This window comes from Rhinoderma darwinii, chromosome 1 (genome assembly GCF_050947455.1).
Source record: "Rhinoderma darwinii isolate aRhiDar2 chromosome 1, aRhiDar2.hap1, whole genome shotgun sequence".
In the NCBI taxonomy this organism is placed as follows: Eukaryota; Metazoa; Chordata; class Amphibia; order Anura; family Rhinodermatidae; genus Rhinoderma; species Rhinoderma darwinii.
In genome coordinates this window covers 401,583,434-401,603,337 of record NC_134687.1, presented here as the reverse complement: position 1 = coordinate 401,603,337, position 19,904 = coordinate 401,583,434, and the positions used below count along the sequence as shown (strand labels likewise).

At 40.9% G+C, this 19,904-nt stretch overlaps 1 protein-coding gene across 3 annotated transcripts in view; it reads right to left on the bottom strand.

Annotated features, from left to right (window-relative positions):
• Window positions 1-19,904, bottom strand: part of SYK (spleen associated tyrosine kinase) — a 112,711-nt gene that overhangs the window by 66,438 nt on the left and 26,369 nt on the right. For all 3 annotated transcript variants that reach the window (XM_075852627.1, XM_075852642.1, XM_075852635.1), the window contains exons 3-4: window positions 9,851-10,307; window positions 8,176-8,336 (exon numbers count right to left, since the gene is read on the bottom strand). In XM_075852627.1, the coding sequence (XP_075708742.1) occupies window positions 8,176-8,336; window positions 9,851-10,252 (563 nt within the window). In that variant the 5' untranslated portion in view covers window positions 10,253-10,307. The remainder of the gene's footprint in view (window positions 1-8,175; window positions 8,337-9,850; window positions 10,308-19,904) is intronic.

The window sequence follows — 19,904 nt, the reverse complement described above, 5'->3', positions numbered from 1 at the left end:
ATAATACACTGCAGTACATAAGTATTGCAGTGTATTATAAAAGCAATCAAAAGGTTGCACAGTAAAGTCCCCTAGTGAGACTAAAAAAAAGTAAAAAAATTATACCCCAACTATAAAACGATTGCATTATTTCACCCGCACGGTGAATGCCATAAAAAATAAAATAAAAAACAATGCCAGAATTGCTGTTATCTGTTCATCCTGCCTTAAAAAAAAATAATTATAAAAAGTGATCGGAAAGTCGCATGTACTCCAAAATGATACCAATAAAAACTACAAGTCGTCCCTAAAAAAAAAAAAAGCCCTAATACAGCTATGTCAGCAAAAAAATAAAAAAGTTATGGCTATTAAAATATGGCCACACAAAACCAAATAATTTATATTAAAAAAAAAGAGTTTTTACTGTAAGGCCTTATTCACACAAGTGTGTGCGTATTGCGCGCGCAAAAAACGCTGCGTTTTGCGAGTGTAGCAGTTCCGTGTGGCATCAGTATTTGGTGCTTGGCTGCTTGATTTTCGTGCATATGGCATCGTTATGACACTGTTTTTATGTTTACAACATTTATTTTACAACTGTAGTGCGAATCACGCGCGGCACACGGACGTGTTTCCATGTGCCGTTCGCGATTTTCACGCACCCATTGATTTCAATGGGTGCGTGCTGCGCGAAAAACGGTCAAGTATATAACATGTTGTGAGTTTTACGCAGCGGACACAAGCTGCGTGAAAATCACGGACAGTCTGAACGTCCTCATTGCCTAACATAGGTCCATGCGACGCGCGTGATTTTCACGCGCGTATCACGGACGTAAAATAAGTTCGTGTGAATAAGGCCTAAAAGTGGTAAAACATAAAGAAACTCAATAACTTTGGTATCACCGCAATCATAACGACCCGCTGAATAACGTTCTTATGTTATTTATACCACACACTAAACGGTGTAAATTTAAGACACAAAAAAGTGTCAAAATTTCAGTATTTTTTCCTATTAGCCCACCAAAAAAGTTAATAAAAGTTAATAGATTATAACTACCCCAAAATGATACTACTAAAAAAATATAGAAAATGATTAATAGACCTTTCAAGACATAGGGGTGTTATGAGCCAATGAGATGCTTCACATAATCTCAAAATAGTCAAAGTATAAAAATATAGGCACGTATAAGAATGAGAGACAACAACTTATTGAACCAAAGGACTTCATCATATGGGGTGATAACTTTTTTGCACTTTTACACTATTGACATATTGTTTTTGTATACCACTATATTTATACAAAGAATATACCTTTTTCAACTTCAAAAAGTTGTTGTCTATCATTCTTATACGTGCCTATATTTTCTACTTTGAGTACTAAAAAAATACTACTTGTCCCGCAATAAACAAGTCCTTATACAGCTATGGCGATGCAAAAATAAAAAAGTTATAGCTCTTTGAATGAGACGATGGAAAAACGTAAAAAAAATTGCTAGGTCACTAGGGTTTAAGTATTAAGGGGTTAATACTGGGATTTCGTTTTTTTTAGTGGGGTTGAATTTTAGTTGTTTATACTTGTTACCTATAGGAATAAATTTTGCATTATAATTATACAAAGTGGATTTTAAGATCTCCCATTTATCATTTGTACCATTATTTGACATTAGTTGTTCCCAGTCCATGTCCTGAAATGCAAATTCAGAAGGGAAATTGACCTTCTTAAAATTAAGTGCTTTTGCCCTCCCAGGCTTTGTTTGTTTTTTGCAGTATAGGTAAAAGGCAACTATATTGTGATCACTCTTATCAAGGTTTTCACGAACAGTGACATTGCCAACAAGCTCTGCATTGTTAAATATGAACAAATCCAACAAAGCATCACCTTTAGGGTATGTGCACACGATAGCAGGCATTTACGTGTGAAAAGACAGACTGTTTTCAGGAGAAAACAGCTGCCTCGTTTCACACGTAAATCCTCCTCCTCGTATTATGCGAGGCGTCTGTGATGCTCGTAAATCTTGAGCTGCTCTTCATTGAGTTCAATGAAGAACGGCTCAAATTACGTTGCAAAGAAGTGTCCTGCACTTCTTTGCCGAGGCAGTCAATTTACACGTCGTAGTTTGACAGCTGTCAAACGACGACGCGTAAATGACAGGTCGTCTGCACAGTACGTCGGCAAACCCATTCAAATGAATGGGCAGATGTTTGCCGACGTATTGTAGCCCTATTTTCAGACGTAAAACGAGGCATAATACGTCTCGTTTACGTCTGAAAATAGGTCGTGTGAACCCAGCCTTATTGTATATGATTCATTACTACGATGTTCCCGCCTTTATTTGAAGGCTTGATAACAATAGACTTGTCACTTTCTAGTGTTTGTAGGCCCAGAATCTCTTCTTTGGAGGTGTTCAATTGTGCCCCTGTGAAGTGGTCAAACACTATACCCCTCCCTTACCTAAAAAAACCTGAGAGTATATCCTTTTTATAGAAACTCTTCCATTGTTAATTTGTTTTGCCTTGCATGTAATATGTGTATCTGCTGTAATATTCACAATATTCACAAGGTTTCTCTATACTGGCAAAAATATAGTAAGGTGGAAAAAGGAAGTGGTGTGCAGTGCAATGTGATTGCAGAGACAGTAAGAGGAGCCTGCTCTGAGTGTGTGAGCAAACAGGCTCAACCACAGCCACTGTGAAGTAAGCTGGTGAGTTGTAATTGGAAAGAAGTGGCAAGGGCATGAGTGAGGGACCTGAGAATCCTGAGTGCTGATTAGGCCCTAGTATTCCCACTGAGATTCAAGCAAGTTTGTGGGGTGTACGGACCAGCAGGGCCTCCATCAGGGGGGTATTAGGGGTACTGATGTGAGGGGCCCGGCCAAACATAATTGAAAGGGGGGCCTGGCAACTGCAATGGGGCCCGTTTTTTTTCACCAAAAGAATGTCGTGAGCTGCGGGCCCCCCCTCTCGTTATGGGGGCCGTCAAACACCGCCCGCCCGCGCGCGCGACCGATCGCACCGGCAAACTCCCGCGCGTGCGCATTCGCGTCCACGAGCGCGCACCCGCAATCGCACGCACTCGCGACCGCCGGCAAGCGCAGCCGCGAAAGCCCGGAAGCGCGCACCCGCGACAGCCTGGGCGCTCCCAGCCACGACAGCACGCGCACACTCGCAAATGGCCGCGCGCGCAGCCGCGGACACACATGGACACAACTTACCTGGAGTCTGGCTGGAGGTGAAGGACTGGACATCTGGACCGAAGACATCGCATGGAAGACATCGCCTGACGAGGACTGGAGTGGGAGCCAGCAGCTCTTCTGACAGTGAGTAAAGTGTCTCAAAGTGCTGTTTAAGTATGGCCCTGTTCACACAGAGTATTTTGCAGGCAGAAAAAAATCTGCCTCAAAATTCCTTAAAGAATTTTGAGGCAGATTTTGACCTGCCCACACTATCTTGCCGCGTTTTTTTGCTGCGTTTTTTGCCCGCGGCGATCGAGGACAGCGGACAAAAAACGCAGCGGAAAATTTGATTTCGATGGCAGGTCAGAGGCAGAACAGCGGCAAGAAAGGATGTGCTGCTTTTTCTTTTTTCCGCGACTGGCTCCCATAGATTTCAGATTAAATCAATGGGAGGTGGTTTTGGAAGTTGTTTGGTGCTGATTCTGACCCAGTGTCCGAGTCAATATCAAGGCCCAAAAACTCTGTGAACTGGGCCTTATTGTTAGGGCTTATTCAGACGAACGTGTAATACGTCCGTGCAACGCGCGTGATTTTCACGCGCCTCGCACGGACCTATGTTACTCTATGGGGCCGTTCAGACTGTCAGTGATTTTCACGCAGCATGTGTTCGCTGCGTAAAACTCACTGACAGTCTGAACGGCCCGATAGAGTAACATAGGTCCGTGCGAGGAGCGTGAAAATCACGCGCGTTGCACGGATGTATTACACATTCGTCTGAATAAGCCCTAAAAATAAGGCCCAGTTCACAGAGTTTTTGGGCCTTGATATTGACTCGGACACTGTGTCAGAATCAGCAGCAAACAATTTCCAAAACCGCCTCCCATTGATTTAATCTGAAATCAATGGGAGCCAGTCGCGGAAAAAAGAAAAAGCAGCACGTCCTTTCTTGCCGCTGTTCCGCCTCTGACCTGCCATCGAAATCAATGGGAGGCAGAAAATGCATTTTTCGCTGCGTTTTTTGTCTGCTGTCCTCAATCGCCGCGGCAAAAAACGCAGCAAGATAGTGTGGGCAGGTCAAAATCTGCCACAAAATTCGGTGCGCGGTTCCAGGCGGTCGCTGGTGCGTGCGATGGCGGGTGTGCGCTCGCGAGTGCACACGCGCAGGAGTTTGCGGGTGCACACGATTCTTTTGGTGAAAAAAACGCCCATTGCAGGGGCCTGTTTATTTTTCTACCAAAGGCAAGTCGCGGCAGTTGCCGGGCCCCCCTTTCAATTAGGTTTGGCCGGGCCCCTCACATCAGTACCCCTAATACCCCCCCTGATGGCGGTCCTGGGTAGCATGATATACTGCTGGACGGAGTACCGTTAACAGGCGGTGCCACGGTAGAGGGGCCCAGAAAATTTAGCTGTATGGGGCCCTGAAATTCCTGATGGCGGCCCTGCGGACCAGTGACAACCAAACAAGGCCTGTTCTCCTGAGGACACAGGTGAAGTGACCGCCATAGACAGCCACCTGGATCACAGATAAAGGTGTGTGTGCAGTGCCAAGATATGCCAGAAGTGGCGGAGCACTGGTGGAGCTTTATGCCAGGCGCGGCATAATCTGTCAAGGGCTGTAAACAGTTGGATTTTCAAGTGGAGCGGATGATGCGTAGCACTGCAAGAACTTAATGCCAGACAGGACTTGAGCCATCAAGGGCTGTAAATAGCTAAATTGCCAAGCGGAAGCTGCTGAATAGGCCTAAGTGCCGGAACGCCGAGTTGTCATAATCACTGTCAGCCAATATATATAGTTGCAAGAGACTCTGTTATTGCATTTGTAACGTTCATTCTGCCTATGAGAGTTCATCTCGAGTAAAGTTTTGAATCGCTGTGTCTGCGGCATTCTTGTGCTGGTATCAACGGGGCCTGCAAGTTCTCCTAATGTGGACTATTTGGTTGCAACCAGACCTGACCAGTAGGCTGCGTGCGGCCAGGGGTCCCCGTCATACTCCTTCTAACAAACCCCTATGGCCCTCAAGTTTTCTCAGCTGATCAATTACTACTTCAAGGAAGATATCAATGGGGGTATTGTTATTCATGATGACAATCGGAGGTACATAAAGGGACCCTCTCCAATTCCTCTTTCACCCTGTTTCTGTTGGGGTTATATGAATCTGAATATTTGTGTTCTGAGGTGGATTGTAAAGTGTCTACTTCTTGAGGTGTTTGTGTTTTGGCACTGTAATCAAATATTTTTCCTTCTTTGAAGTCCTGGGTGTCCCTGACATTATATGAGCTGTAAATTTCTCAATGACACTGTTTCTTTCCTTTCAAAATCAGTGTTACTGGTGAATTTCTTAGTTGATTCAATCCCCTCTTTGAGTTTCTTGACACTATATGAAAGAAGAGATATTTCCTCCCCTAACAGAATAACTATAAGCCTGAGTCAGAATTCAATGAATTCCTTCTACCACCTCTTTAGCAAATCAGATGATCATACTCGGGATCCTGGAATCAGTGTGATCCTTAAGCCTTGCGGTATGATTTTATTCTTAAGATACGTCTCAAGAGTTTGCACTTTCCACCAGGACATGACATGATCCTTATAGGTCTTAGTGAAATGGCAAAACCAGGCAGTTCTAATCAAATTTTGAGATTGAGGTGGTAACTCATACCCTGAAAATACCACCTTGCCATTACTTGTCCATTTCTCTGTATTGATATCTCCCATATGAAAGCCTGACATCCCCACTATAAGAATTGATATAGAATTAATATCACAGTAGTAGGCCTGATAAAATTTTCCAATATACTTTCTGTACTAATTCTTCACAGTATTCAAGATGATTGTTTAATTCCAGTGGATAAAAGTCTGTCCAAGGTCATGTGATGGACATGACCATAGACCAACTGAGCCCTGCTGTGTGCCCAAACAGCCGTTTATGAAGTTATATGGGGAATTGCTATACTCTGGAGAAATAGCGTAACATATTCTGGAGTGCTTTTCAAAAAAATTACATTTTGAAATTTCACCTCCACTTTGGTAGAATTCCTGTGAAACACCTAAAGGGTTAATGAACTTCCTGAATGCTGTTTTGAATACTTTGAGAGGTGCAGTTTTTAAAATTGGGTGATTTATGAGGGCTTCTAATATATACTGTAGGCCCTCAAAGCCAGAACTGAATTGATCCCTTCTAACATCTTTAAAAATATAAAAGAACATTTAAAAAAAATATGTCAACATACAGTAGACATATGATAAATGTTAATTATTAACTAATTTGTGTGCTACGGCTATTTCTCTTACAAGCAGAGAAAATCTGATTTTTGAAACACCAAATTTTGTTACATTTTCTGTGCACTTTTGGATTTTGTTTTAAATCCAAACAAAACATACCACGAAAATAAAGTACAATGAGTCAAGAAACAAACAATATCAAAATCAGTTGGATAAATAAAAGCATTACAAAGTTATGACATGTCACATTTGAAAATGGCGCTGGGTCCTGAAGGCCAAAACTATCTGTGTCCTTAGGCCCCATGCACACGAACGTAAAAAACGCCCGTAATCATGGGCCGTAATAACGGCCCGTAATTACGGGCCCATAGACTTCTATTGGCCACGGGTACCTCCCCGTATGCTTACGGGAAGGTGCCCGTGCCGTTGAAAAATATATAACATGTCCTATTTTAGACTGTAATTACGGCCCATAGAAGTCTATGGGACTCCCGTAATTACAGGAGACTACGTGTGTGCACCCGTAATTACGGGAGCATTGCTAGGCGATGTCAGTGTATAGTCACTGTCCAGGATGCTGAAACAGTTAAACGATTGTCAGTAACTCTTTCAGCACCCTGGACAGTGGCTACCGATCACAATATAGATAAAGCTGTAAAAAAAAAAAAAAAAGACATTCATACTTACCCAGAACTCCCTGCTTCTTCCTCCAGTCCGGCCTCCTGGGATGACGTTACAGCCCATGTGACCGCTGCAGCCAATCATAGGCCAATAACTGGCTGCAGCGGTCACATGGACTGCCGCGTCATCCAGGGAGGTCGGACTGGATGTCAAGAGAGGGACGTGTCACCAAGACAACGGCCGGGTAAGTATGAATGTCTTTTACTTTTATTACGGAAAGGTCTGTCCCTTCTCTCTATCCTGCACTGATAGAGAGAAGGGCTGCCGATTAATGCAGTGCAATTTTGCAGCGAAAACGTGCCCGTAGATACGGGTGGAATACTGGTGACTCTGGACCCGTATTTACGGGCACGGGTCCGTAAATACTGGTGCAATACGGGTCGAATACATGTGACCAAGGACCCGTATTTACGCCAGTATTTACGGGAGGACAAAAATAAGTTTGTGTGCATGAGGCCTTAAAGGCTATGTACACCTTTGAAAGGCAAAACATTTTTTTAATAAAAAGGTGGATCAGTGTGTTTTGTGTAACTTTGTAAATACTTTTTATTAAAAATATGTTTTACCTTTTTAGATACAGCTGCTCTGTGTTCTCTATACATAGAAGTTGTATCATTCGCTATTCACTGAATCCATCAGTCCAGTGGACCTGACGGCTGCAGTGAAAGCGGGTCCTGTCACATGACATGCAGGATCCACCTGTAATCTATCACATCTATTTTCATAACAAATTTTTAATAAGAAGTATTCACAAAGTCACAAAACACACTGATACACCTGATATAAAAAAAATATTGCCTTTCAAAGGTGTACATAGCCTTTAAAGGGGGGGGGGGGGGGGTTAATGAAGGACAGATCAAAGACAAAATATAAAATATCAATATTATCATTCCTATAATGTCTAGGATTTATATCAATACCTATTTGCAGAACTTCTGACAAATGACTACAAGATAACTATTACTCATTTTAAAAATTAACCCTCTTAAAAGTTACAAGAAATTCTTGTTTAGACTTGGTCAGAAATGTATTGCAATGAAACCATGTTATTACACTTTAATTTCCGTTACTTGCAATAAGCAAGATTACTATATTACCAAATTACCATATGTTATGTTTACTTACAAAAAGGTTCCATTGGTCTTTACACCACTCAGTAGAAGTTGTTCAGATTCCTCTCTTAAAATGCTGCCATGGAACCAAGGCATTTTTTCATGAGCAGTGGTGGCAATCAATTTCTCTAGCTGAGGTTTTTGGCTGATAATGGCTTGTTCGAGAGCTTCCCCCTGTAAATTAAAAAATAATAAACCAAAAACATTAATATGAAGGCCCCATGCATATGAACATGTTTTTGCGGCCGCAATTCCCCCACAAATCTGCAGGTGAATTACGGTCCTATTCATTGCTATGGGCCCATGCACTCGAACGTGGTTTCCACGGTCCGTGAATTGCCCAGGAGCCTGGACCGTGTCTTATTGTGGCCGTATTTTGCGGTTCAGGCTCATAGAAATTAATGCACACGGCCATGTGCACGGCCCGCGATTTGCGGGCAGCCCGCGCAAATCACGGCCATGCACACCACTACGGTCGTGTGCATGAGGCCTAATAATGGGATGTCTCCTTGCCTCGTCACTGCTGCCTCTAGGCTCTCCATACCTATGCACGCTGATCTACATACATCCTACGGCTGGGTTCACAATTTTGACCAATATGTAAAAACCCTGTCTAAGGATGGAATCACATGCAGCAAATTTTGTTGCAGAAATTTCTGAAGATCAGTTCTATTCATATGAATGGGGATGTTTCTGCAGCAAGCACATGGATTTCTGCAAGTTCCTTTTAGATGATTGGAAAGGATTTTCAGTCGAAGAAATTTCTGCAACAAAATCTGCCGCATGTGAATTCATTCATTCATTCATGTGAAGATATTTAAACCTGTTCAGAACTGCCACATGTTGCCTGAGCAACAAGATTGTTTTGTTTCTGTTCTGCTGTTCCTTGTTTGCTGTTTTGGATTGGATCCATACAGTTTCCTGACTGGCTTCTGATCACTCCCTGCCCTGACCAGCATCTCTCCTAATGTGTTGCATGAACTCTACCCTTAGGGTAAGGCCCCACGGAGCGGCCTTGACACTGTCTCAACAACCACGCTGGCACCATGTTCGGCACGGCTGTCAAATACCCTGTTTAATGGCCGTATCTTATGGCGGGTAAAACGTTGCTTAATCTGCGAAATAGTGCGGCCATTAATTAATACATCCTTTATGCCGCACGATTTTGCAGGTAAAGGGTCGTTTTACCTGCAGTAACGCGTGGCTATTAACAGGGTGTATGAAAGCTGCACCGACCAGGGTACCGGTTGGCTGCATTGCGACCGTGTCAGGGCTGCTCCATGTGGCCTTACCCTTAGACTCTGCCCCTCCACGTTTAGCCCTAAGGCAAATACAATTGTGACAGAGTGGGTCCATGCTGTGCTCCAAGGCCTGTACACATTAACCGATTTTAAATTCACACAAACATTTGAATGTGAGATGGGAGTGCTGTCTTCATTGAATTTTTAACACTATTAGTTCCAGAGCTCACAGCTTAGACGAAATAGTGGAGACAAGATTATTGGAAAGATCACAATTGAGATAGGAAGATGTCATCAAGGTAGATTATGTCTAGATCTGTATAGTAAGGAACAGGTAGGTATACAAAGAGAAGAATAGAGGAGGAAACTCTTGGAGGCCATGGCACAATTCAAGCTGTGGCACCATAACACAAAGTATATGTACCAGTACATGAGAGATGACTATACCTGTAAATTCCATGTTTGCTGAACATATTCTCTGATAAGACTTTCCTTGAGGTCTTCAAAAGGTCCTATTTTCGGTTCAACACCAGATGGGCGACTGCAGGGTTTCTTCAATAAACAGACAAGTCCACTACTTTCATGAATGTGATAATTACAAAGCTCAGTCGGAGAGCTGTGCGATATTCCACCAGCTATTGCATATGTTCCACTCAACTCTCTTTCAATGGTATAGTGGTAATATTTTCGACCATGACATAGTGATAGAGCATAACCTCCAAGATAACTTCTGCTCTGCCTCAACAAATACTGGCCATCACTCAAACCTCCTTGTTTAAGATAGTTCTCAGCTTCTTCACGTGTTATGTTGCCAAAAAAATATGGCAACTGGTTTGTGCCTTCTGCCATGTTACCTAACAATATTTATGACTTGATGTCCACAACAGAAGTTGTAGCCTGGAACCTATAAAAGCAAAATAGATATTTTAATTATGACTTTAATTTACATTTATATAGGTTAATACAATTTTCACCTCAAAGATTTTTCTATGTTTCTATTGAATATATTTTAAGTAATAAATTAGGAAAACAAGTTCCTGTACCCTGCGATATAGGCAACTGAAGTCAATATTTCACAAGTAGTAGCAGTGAGGGAATATATCACCTATATCTCTTTTTTTACTGACCAAAAATCTATATTGAAACATATTTTTTCCTAATCTGGTTTTGATTTTATATTGTTTGTAGGTTATGTGATCGTGGGGGCAGCCATCTTGCTGCTGCTTTGAGCTGTGAACAGCAGATTAGCTTTAAAGCAGACACATGGACATAAGACACCTTAGTCAGAAAACAATTTATTCACTTCTATAAGTGTTGTGGGCATGCTATGTGTCATGTGCGGGGGTCACTGTGCAGAGGGGGGAGAAGGTGTCCCCTTTACATATTGTCTATAGTGTGATCCTGTGTTATCTGCTTTATAAGGCCTTATTCACACGAACGTGTCCGTTTTGCGCGCACAAAAGTTCAGTGTGACATGTATATATGGTGCGTGACTGCGTGAATTTCACACAGCCATCATCATTATGACACTCCCTTTTTATGTGACGACACAGTAAAGAAGGAGGGGATTTTATGTGACCCTTCTCTTCTTTAGCAGCTGTAGCGCGAATCACGCGCGTCACCCGGAAGTGCTTCCGTGTGCCGTGCGTGCTGCACAAAACACGGGCAAGTATAGGACATGTCGTGAGTTTTACGCTGCATGAAAATCACTGACAGTCTGAACGGCCCCATTCACTAACATAGGTCCGTGCGACGGAAATGTTGCACTTGCCATGTCGGCACAAACCACACCTTTTTTTTAATCTTGATTACCTGAGTGCTGCTGGATTTATTTCTGGGATATATATATACAGTCCAGAGATAGATGAACACAGCACTCCAATGGTTCCAGAAAATCAGGCCATGTGCTCGTTACCTGGGGGTGAATCAATTCCCCAAAATCCAATAGAAAGAAGCATAGAACACAGTAACGGCACCAGGACTTCAGAGTAGATGAAAGCAAAAGTGGATTTAATCACCTCAATACAGCAACGTTTCGGTTCAACAGGAACCTTTCTCAAGCCATGGCTTAAAACCACTATAGAGAGAGAAGCTCTAAAATGCTAAACTAAATTAAGGAGAAGTATAAAATTACACCTGCCAGATTGTGATTGTTGCTTCAGACCACCATATGGGAGGCACCATACGGAACATCTACTGCTTGGTAGTACAAAACCATAGGGACTCTACAGATTGCACCACTGTACGGCTCTACCATGTTCATGATGGTTTGCTGGTACACATTATTCATTCACTCGCAAGATATACATTTGTTGTCCATTGTAGTAGTCCGTCCATAGCCCTAAAACTAATAAGGGTATGTTCTTACGCACTGTTTTCAGACGTAATTAGGGCGTTTTACGCCTCGAATTACGCCTGAAAAAACGGCTCCATTACGCCTACAAACATCTGCCCATTGCTTGCAATGGGTTTTACCATGTTCTGTTCCCACAAGGTGTAATTTTACACGTCGCTGTTAAAAGACAGCACGTAAAAAGACGCCTGCGTTAAAGAAGTGCATGTCACTTCTTGGGACGTTTTTGGAGCCGTTTTTCATTGACTTCATTGAAAAACAGCTCCAATAACGTTTGTAAAATACGCCGCGAAAAACGCGAGTTGTTAAAAAACTTCTGAAAATCCGTAATTTCAGACGTATTTTGCTACTGCGTGTGAACATACCCTAACCCTTTTCAATTTTTAAATACATTATTTTAGATTTCCTCCAATGTAAAACTATTTTATTGTGTATGTGTGGAACTTAAAATGGTTTTTAGAAATCAATATCAAGAAAAAAATTGATTCAGAGCAACAAGCCCAATTACAATTTGTTATTGCAGGAAAAATAGAGAATGGAAACTTCTGTTCTGTTCTTGTGAATTGTATGGTTGTATGATTGCTTACTGTGTTTTTATATTTCAGTTCCTTTATTTCATTCCACTGAATCTACTTATGAATGTATTAAGTTAATAGTAAATAGAGTTATTCAGGATTTCTAACATAACTAAATGTATCATTGACTGAACTGATCTATAATCATAAGAGATATTAAAGAGTCTCTGACACCACATTATAAGTGGCCTATCTTGTACATGATGTGATCAGCGCTGTAATGTAGATTACAGCAGTGTTTTTTATTTAGAAAACGATCATTTTTACGGAGTTATGACCTATATTAGCTTTATGCTAATGAGTTTCTCAATGAACAACTGGGCGTGTTTTACTATATGGCCAAGTGGGCGTTGTACAGAGGAGTGTATGACACTAACCAATCAGTGACCAATCAGCGTCATACACTTCTCTCCATTCATTTACACTGCAGATAGAGATATAGCTATATCGCTATGTGCAGTCACATAAACACACTATAACGTTACTGCAGTGTCCTGACAATGAATATACATTACTTCCAGCCAGGACGTTATGTGTATTCATTCTCCTGACCACTTCTGTAGCGTCTCTGTGAGTTACAGCATAGCAGGCGTAGTCTCGCGAGATTACGCTGTAAGCTGTCATTCACAGCGAGATCTCGCTGTGCTATGCTGTAACTCACAGAGATGCTACAGAAGTGGTCAGGAGAATGAATACACATCACGTCCTGGCTGGAGGTAATGTATATTCATTGTCAGGACACTGCAGTAACGTTATAGTGTGTTTATGTGACTGCACATAGCGATATAGCTATATCTCTATCTGCAGTGTAAATGAATGGAGAGAAGGGTATGACGCTGATTGGTCACTGATTGGTTAGTGTCATACACTCCACTGTACAACGCCCACTTGGCCATATAGTAAAACACGCCCAGTTGTCCATTGAGAAACTCATTAGCATAAAGCTAATATAGGTCATAACTCCGTCAAAAATGATCGTTTTTCTAAATAAAAAAACACTGTTGTAATCTACATTAAAGCGCCGATCACATCATGTACAAGATAGGCCACTTATAATGTGGTGACAGAGACTCTTTAACGCTTATTATATCATATTCCGAAGTTAATGTCCCATTACTTACTTATCAGGAATAAGATTAAGATGTAGCTTCTCAATATATTGTATGTTACCATTCACACAAAGCACTCTCCAGCAGCCCACAACGTCTGCCATGACAAAAGTTTCCCATATCTAACAGAAAATATCCAAGTTTTCTGATTAAATTATACTACTTAGGGTATGTTCACACGGCCTATTTTTGGCCGTTTTTCGGGCCGTAAACGGACGAAAAACGGCCGAAAGATCAGAAGCAGAACGCCTCCAAACATCTGCCAATTGATTTTAATGGGAAAAACAGCGTTCTGCTCCAATGGGCCGTTTTTTTCCACGGCCGTTTTGAAAAAATGGCCGCATAAAAAAACGGCTGTGAAAAAGAAGTGCAGGTCCCTTCTTGGGACGTTTTTGGAGCAGTTTTTCATAGACTCTATTGAAAAAATCTCCAAAAACGACTGTAAAAAACACAGTGAAAAAGTCGCGAAAAACGCGAGTGGCTTAAAAAACATCTGAAAATCAGGAGCTGTATGCAGGAATAACATTGTAATTCTTTTACTTTTCCGAGCAATTTTTTATTAAGGATATTAGAAGCTTTATATTTTAGCAGCCATTTTTCACATTTGAAAGAAAATTCCGAAAACAGAATTTTTTAGGGACCAATTCAGTTCTGAAGCGGCATTATGTATTAACCCCTCAGAAAACCCCTCATAAATTATCCTACTTTAAAATTGAATGCACTTCTGAACTGCAACTGTAACTCGGCACGTGAGAAATGCAACTCAATATTTATTACCCAAATTCAGAAAATTGTAGAAATATATTTCAAATGTGGCCCAAGTGTTGTACCTGACTGAAACACAGACCTCAGAAATTAAGGAGCCCCTTGTGGATTTTGGGGCCTTTTTATTAAGATGTTTCCAGACACCATTATAGGTTTGCAGAAACGTTAAGGTGCCAAGGCATAAGAAACGCCGGCCAAAAAAACAATACCCCTCCAAAAATTCATTTTAGGGGTGTAGTGTGCATTTTGACCTCATAGGGGTTTCATGGATTTTATTAGAATTGGGCAGTGAAAATAGAAAAATTTATTTTTTTGCAATAATATGTAGTTCTAAATTAAATGTTTTCATTTTTCCAAGCGGTAATAGGAGGAAAAAGCACCCCAAAATGTATTATGCAATTTCCCTTGCGTAAGGCAATACCCCATATGTGGTTGTAATCAGCTGTTTGGGCACACAGTAGGGCTCAGTAGGGAAGGAGCGTCATTTGACTTTGGGAGCGCATATTTTGCTGGATTGTTTTTTTGGCTCCATGTTGATTTTGCAAAGCCCCTGAGGTAGCATTGCATTGAAGAAATGACCTCATCTTGAAAACTACACTCCTCAATGCATTCATCTAGGGGTATAGTGAGCATTTTGACCCAATAGGTGTTTTTTAAAAATGAGTGTGCAGCGGATGTAACAGAGTGAAAATTTTTATTTTTCCGTACGTATGCCATTTCAGTGCCCAATATTTTGCGCCCAGCTTGTGCCACTAGGAAAAGTCAGCTCTCTAATTATTATGCAGTGTTTTCTTGTTTTAGAAACACCCTACATGCGGCCCTAATCTTTTGCTTGGTCAAGCAACAGGGCTCAAGAGTGAAAGAGTACTATACGTATTTGAGGTCTACTTCGGTGATTTACAGAACATTAGCTCACAATTGCATAGGCTCTAAAATGAAAAAATTAAACAAACCCCATTTTGGAAACTACACCTCTCAAGGCATTTATCAAGGGGTATAGTGAGAATTTTCACCCCACAGGTCTTTTCCAGAAATTAGTGTGCAGTGGATGGTGCAAAGTGAAAATGTTAGTTTTTTCACAGATATGCTATTTCAGTGAGGAATATGTTGTGCCCGGCTTGTGCCACTGTGGAGACAGCTCTCTAATTATTATGTGGTGTTTCCTAGTTTTAGAAGCACCCTACATGTGGCCCTAAGCTTTTGCCTGGACTATCGACAGGGCTCAGGAGTGAAAAAGCTCCAAGTGCATTTGAGGACTAATTTGTTGATTTTCACAGCATCGACCCAGAATTGCAGGGGCTCTGAGGAAAATTAGTAAAACAAACCCCCAACAAATGACTACACTTAAAAACTAAACCCCTCAAGGTATTGATCAAGGGGTGTAGTGAGCATTTTGACCCCACAGGTGTTTTCCAGAAACTAATGTGTAGCTGATGGTGCAAAGTAAAAATTAAAATTTTTCCTCAGATTTGCCATTTCAGTGCCCAATATGCTGTGCTTAGCTTGTGCCACAGAAGACACACATCCCATAAATTGTTAAGCGCGTTCTTCCGGGTATGGCAATGGCAGATTTGTGGATGTAAACTGCTGTTTAGGTACAATGTAGAGAGAAGGGAAGGAGTGCCATTTGGCTTTGGAGTGCAGATTTTGCTTGGTAGTTCTGTTTGGGGTTTAACTGGTATTTAAATTTATAATGTGGAGGCATATGTAAGCTGAGCGGAGGTTATCAGGGCATAATAAGAGGGTATAATAATGTGGTAAATAAATAATACAATTATTAATTCATACATGTTTAGTACGCTCTTTTTGATAACTTTGTATTTTTTTGGGAGGCAAGGTGTCCAAAAAACAGCAATTCCGTAATTTTTTAAAATGAATAAAACATTTTTAGTTTATTCACTGTGCAGTATAAATGACATGTTAACTTGATTCTGTGGGTCGATATGATTACAGTGGTACCAAATTTTTATAGCTTTTTTTCTGTTTTACTGCTTTTACGCAATATAATTTTTTTTTATTTAAATCATACCTTTTTTATTTTGTGCAGGCTTTTTATTTTTTTGCCGGACTAGTTGAAGTTTTTATTGGTGCCATTTTATGGTACTGTATATGTAACTTTTTTTTTATCACATTTTATTTAATTTTTTGGAAGGCAAATTAGAGACGGGCAGTCATGTTATACATCATGTAAAGACAGGCAGCCATGTTATATATCACCTAGAGACAGGCAGCCGTGTTAAACATCATGTGGAGACAGGCAGCTATTTTATACATCACTTAGAGACAGGCAGCCATGTTATACAAGTAAATACACACACAGTGAAGTAGTGGTTGCAATAGCCATAATAATGACCATTATTCCACCATTAGTCCTATTTATGTCGCCTATGAATGTGTCCTGTGTGTTGACCCAGAACATGTATGTCATGTAACCCTGTTGCTAACTGAACACCAGGGGTCACAATATGTGAGTATGTGTGGGGGGGGGGGGGGGGAGTGGGTCACATGACTTGTCTGATGTTTATTCCTATTTAGTTGGCCTATAGATGCGTTACACAGGACTGCTCTAGACAGGATTCTACTGTGCAGATAGGGTAAACTGCCTTTATATAAGAAAGTTTATCAGAATATTAATGGCGCGGTCATAAGTCTTTTGTCTTTTCTACAGTGGTGTAAAAATACTGAAGACTGGGGACCTGCACCATTCGCCATCAAAACACAGTGGGCAGTGGAGAATGGGTTAAGGAAAAGGAAAGTGTCTAAGATCTAGCAAGATACACCAAATTTATCATACAGCGTGCGCCACTTTGATTAATTTGGCACAGTTTCTGTCTGGTCCAGTTTATCCTGTCTAAATATAGGACAGGATAAATAATCTTCCCAAATGATGACACCTCTACTTCTGGAGGCACCTCATAATGTTTCATTTAGCAAAACCCATACTGCTTATATCTTGGTTCCAGGATAATCCCTGGATCAACAACCCATCTAGAGTAAACTAGTAACCATAACTTGTTATATTATTACACTCAAGACTGGCATCTAGGCCTCTCTTGAACTCTTTCAGTGAATACACCAAAAAATTTCCATAGTCTCACTGCTCTTACAGTAAAGAATCCCCTTCTATGTTTATGTAGGAACTACTTTCCTCTATACATAGTGGATGCCCCCTTGTTAATATGACAGCCCTGGTTATGATTGTATTAATGCTCATGTAATATTATACATGACATATTGCTCATCCACACATATTTTTCTCTGTGCAGACTATTGTATTCCTCTTGACTTAGTCTACTGTATGTCTTTTGTAAAACGTAATAAAATGAGTATTAAAAAAAATAAATTACAGTCCTTGGTATGAATAGCTCATAAGAGAGATCTTTGTATTGACCTTTAACCCCTTAATGACCAGCCTATTTTAGACCTTGATGACCAGGCTATTTTTTAAGTTTTTCCATCGTCGCATTCCAAGAGCTATAAACTTTTTTATTTTTGCGTTGACATAGCTGTATAAGGTCTTGTTTTTTGTGGGACAAGTTGTATTTTTTAATAGCACCATTTTGAGGTACATATTATTTATTGATTAACTTTTATTAACTTTTTTTGGGGGGGGATAGAAAAAAATCTGAAATTTCGCCACCCTTTTTTGCGTCCTAAATCTACGCCGTTTACCGTGTGGTATAAATAACACAATAACTTTATTCACTGGGTTGTTATGATTGCAACGATACCAAATTTGTATAGTTTTTGTATGTTTTACTACTTTTACACAGGAAAAACACTTTTTTTTCAAAATTATTTATTTTTTCGCCGATGCAGTTATATGTGGGCTTTTTTATTGCGGGATGACTTGTAGTTTTTATTGGTACCATTTTGGAGTAGATGCGACTTTTTGATTACTTTTTAATCACATTTTTTTAAAGTCAGGATTCACAGAAAACAGCAATTTTTCAGTCGTTTTTATTCAATTTTTTACGGCGTTCACCGTGCGGGTTAAGTAATGTAATAGCTTTATAGTCGGGGTCGTTACGGACGCGGCGATACCAAATATGTGTAACTTTTTAACTTTATTTTGTTTTTTTTAATAGTAAAGCAGTTTGTAAGGGGAAAAAGTGGGTTTTTCATTTTTTTTTCACATTTTTTTTTTATTAACTTTATGAAACTTTTTTTTTAACTTTTTTACTAGTCCCACTAGGGGACTTCACTATGCGATCCTCCGATCGCTATTATAATACACTGCAATACTTTTGTATTGCAGTGTATTATGCCTGTCCGGCATGATCTAGCAGGCAGTCGCTCCAGGCAGACTTGGGGGCCTTTATTAGGCCCCCGGCTGCCATGGGAGACACAGACACTCGGCGATCATATCACCGGATGTCGGTGGGAGAGAGAGGGAGCTCCCTCCCTCTCTCCAAAACCGCTCAGATTCGGTGCTCGCTATTGAGCACCGCATCTGAGGGGTTAAACGGGTGAGATCGATACTAATATCGATCTCACCCGGCAGAACAGGGACGCTCCCAGCCCTCAGCTGCCTCTGGCAGCTGAGAGCAGGGAGATTTGACAGCTTCCTGCTCTGTTTACTTATTCCGATGCCACGACGTAAAAAGTCTATGGCATCGGAATAAGGCCCGTTAGTGGCCGACGTAAAAAGACTATGGGACGGTCACTAACGGGTTAATATATTTATACATAGTTATTAGGACACCCCTAAGCTGTATTTTTTCTAAACTAAATCACTCAAATTTTGATCATCTTCCTGGATCCTGTAATCCACCCATTCCATTTATTACTTTGGTTGCCTGCCTATGAACCTGCTCAAGCTCTACTATGAATAGAGGGATGAAAAGGAGTGGATCATCTGAAGGCGCTGCTGCGAGGTGAAATCACGGAAGGACAAGGAGATCTCCTTGTCCTTCGGTGATTTCACCACGCAGCAGCGCCTTCAGATGATCCACTCCTTTTCATCCCTCTATTCGTTTTATCAAGCGGTCCCTTCTGGGAACCGGTTCGGATCTGGCAGCAGCACTTGTGGACCTTTCTTGCGACATATACATTTGACCTAGGTGAGCATGGCAATGTATTACACTCTCACCTACCTAACCTATTGATCCGCACAAGGTGGCGCAGTTTTTTTCGCTCTTTTTCTTCAAGCTCTACTATGTCTTTCTCGTGCACTGGTGCCCAAAACTCAACACAATTTTTCATGTGTGGTCTTACTAGAGATTTAAAAAAGTGGAAGAACTATTTTATCCCCAAGTGCATCTATGCCCTTTTTGATGCACACCATGATCTAATTTGCATTGGTAGCAGCCTCATGGCATTAGTTGCTACAGTTAAGTTCATTGTCAACTAAAATTCCAAAGTCCTTTTCCATGTCAGTGTTACCCAGTATTTTCTCTTTTAGTATATAATAGTGACATGTATTTTCTCTTCTCAAGTGCACAACCATTACATTTATCAGTGTTAAACCTCATTTGCCACTTCTCTGCTCAAGCCTCCAACATTTCCACATCCATTTGTAACAGAATACTCTCCTCCTTTGTGTTAATTATTTTACACAGTTTAGCATTATCTGCAAAAATAAAAATGTTATTGTCCAATTCCTCTACAAGATCATTAATAAATATAATCAACAGCATAGGGTCCAATACTGACCCCTGTGGTATCCTACTAGTAATGGTGACCCAATCTGAGTATGT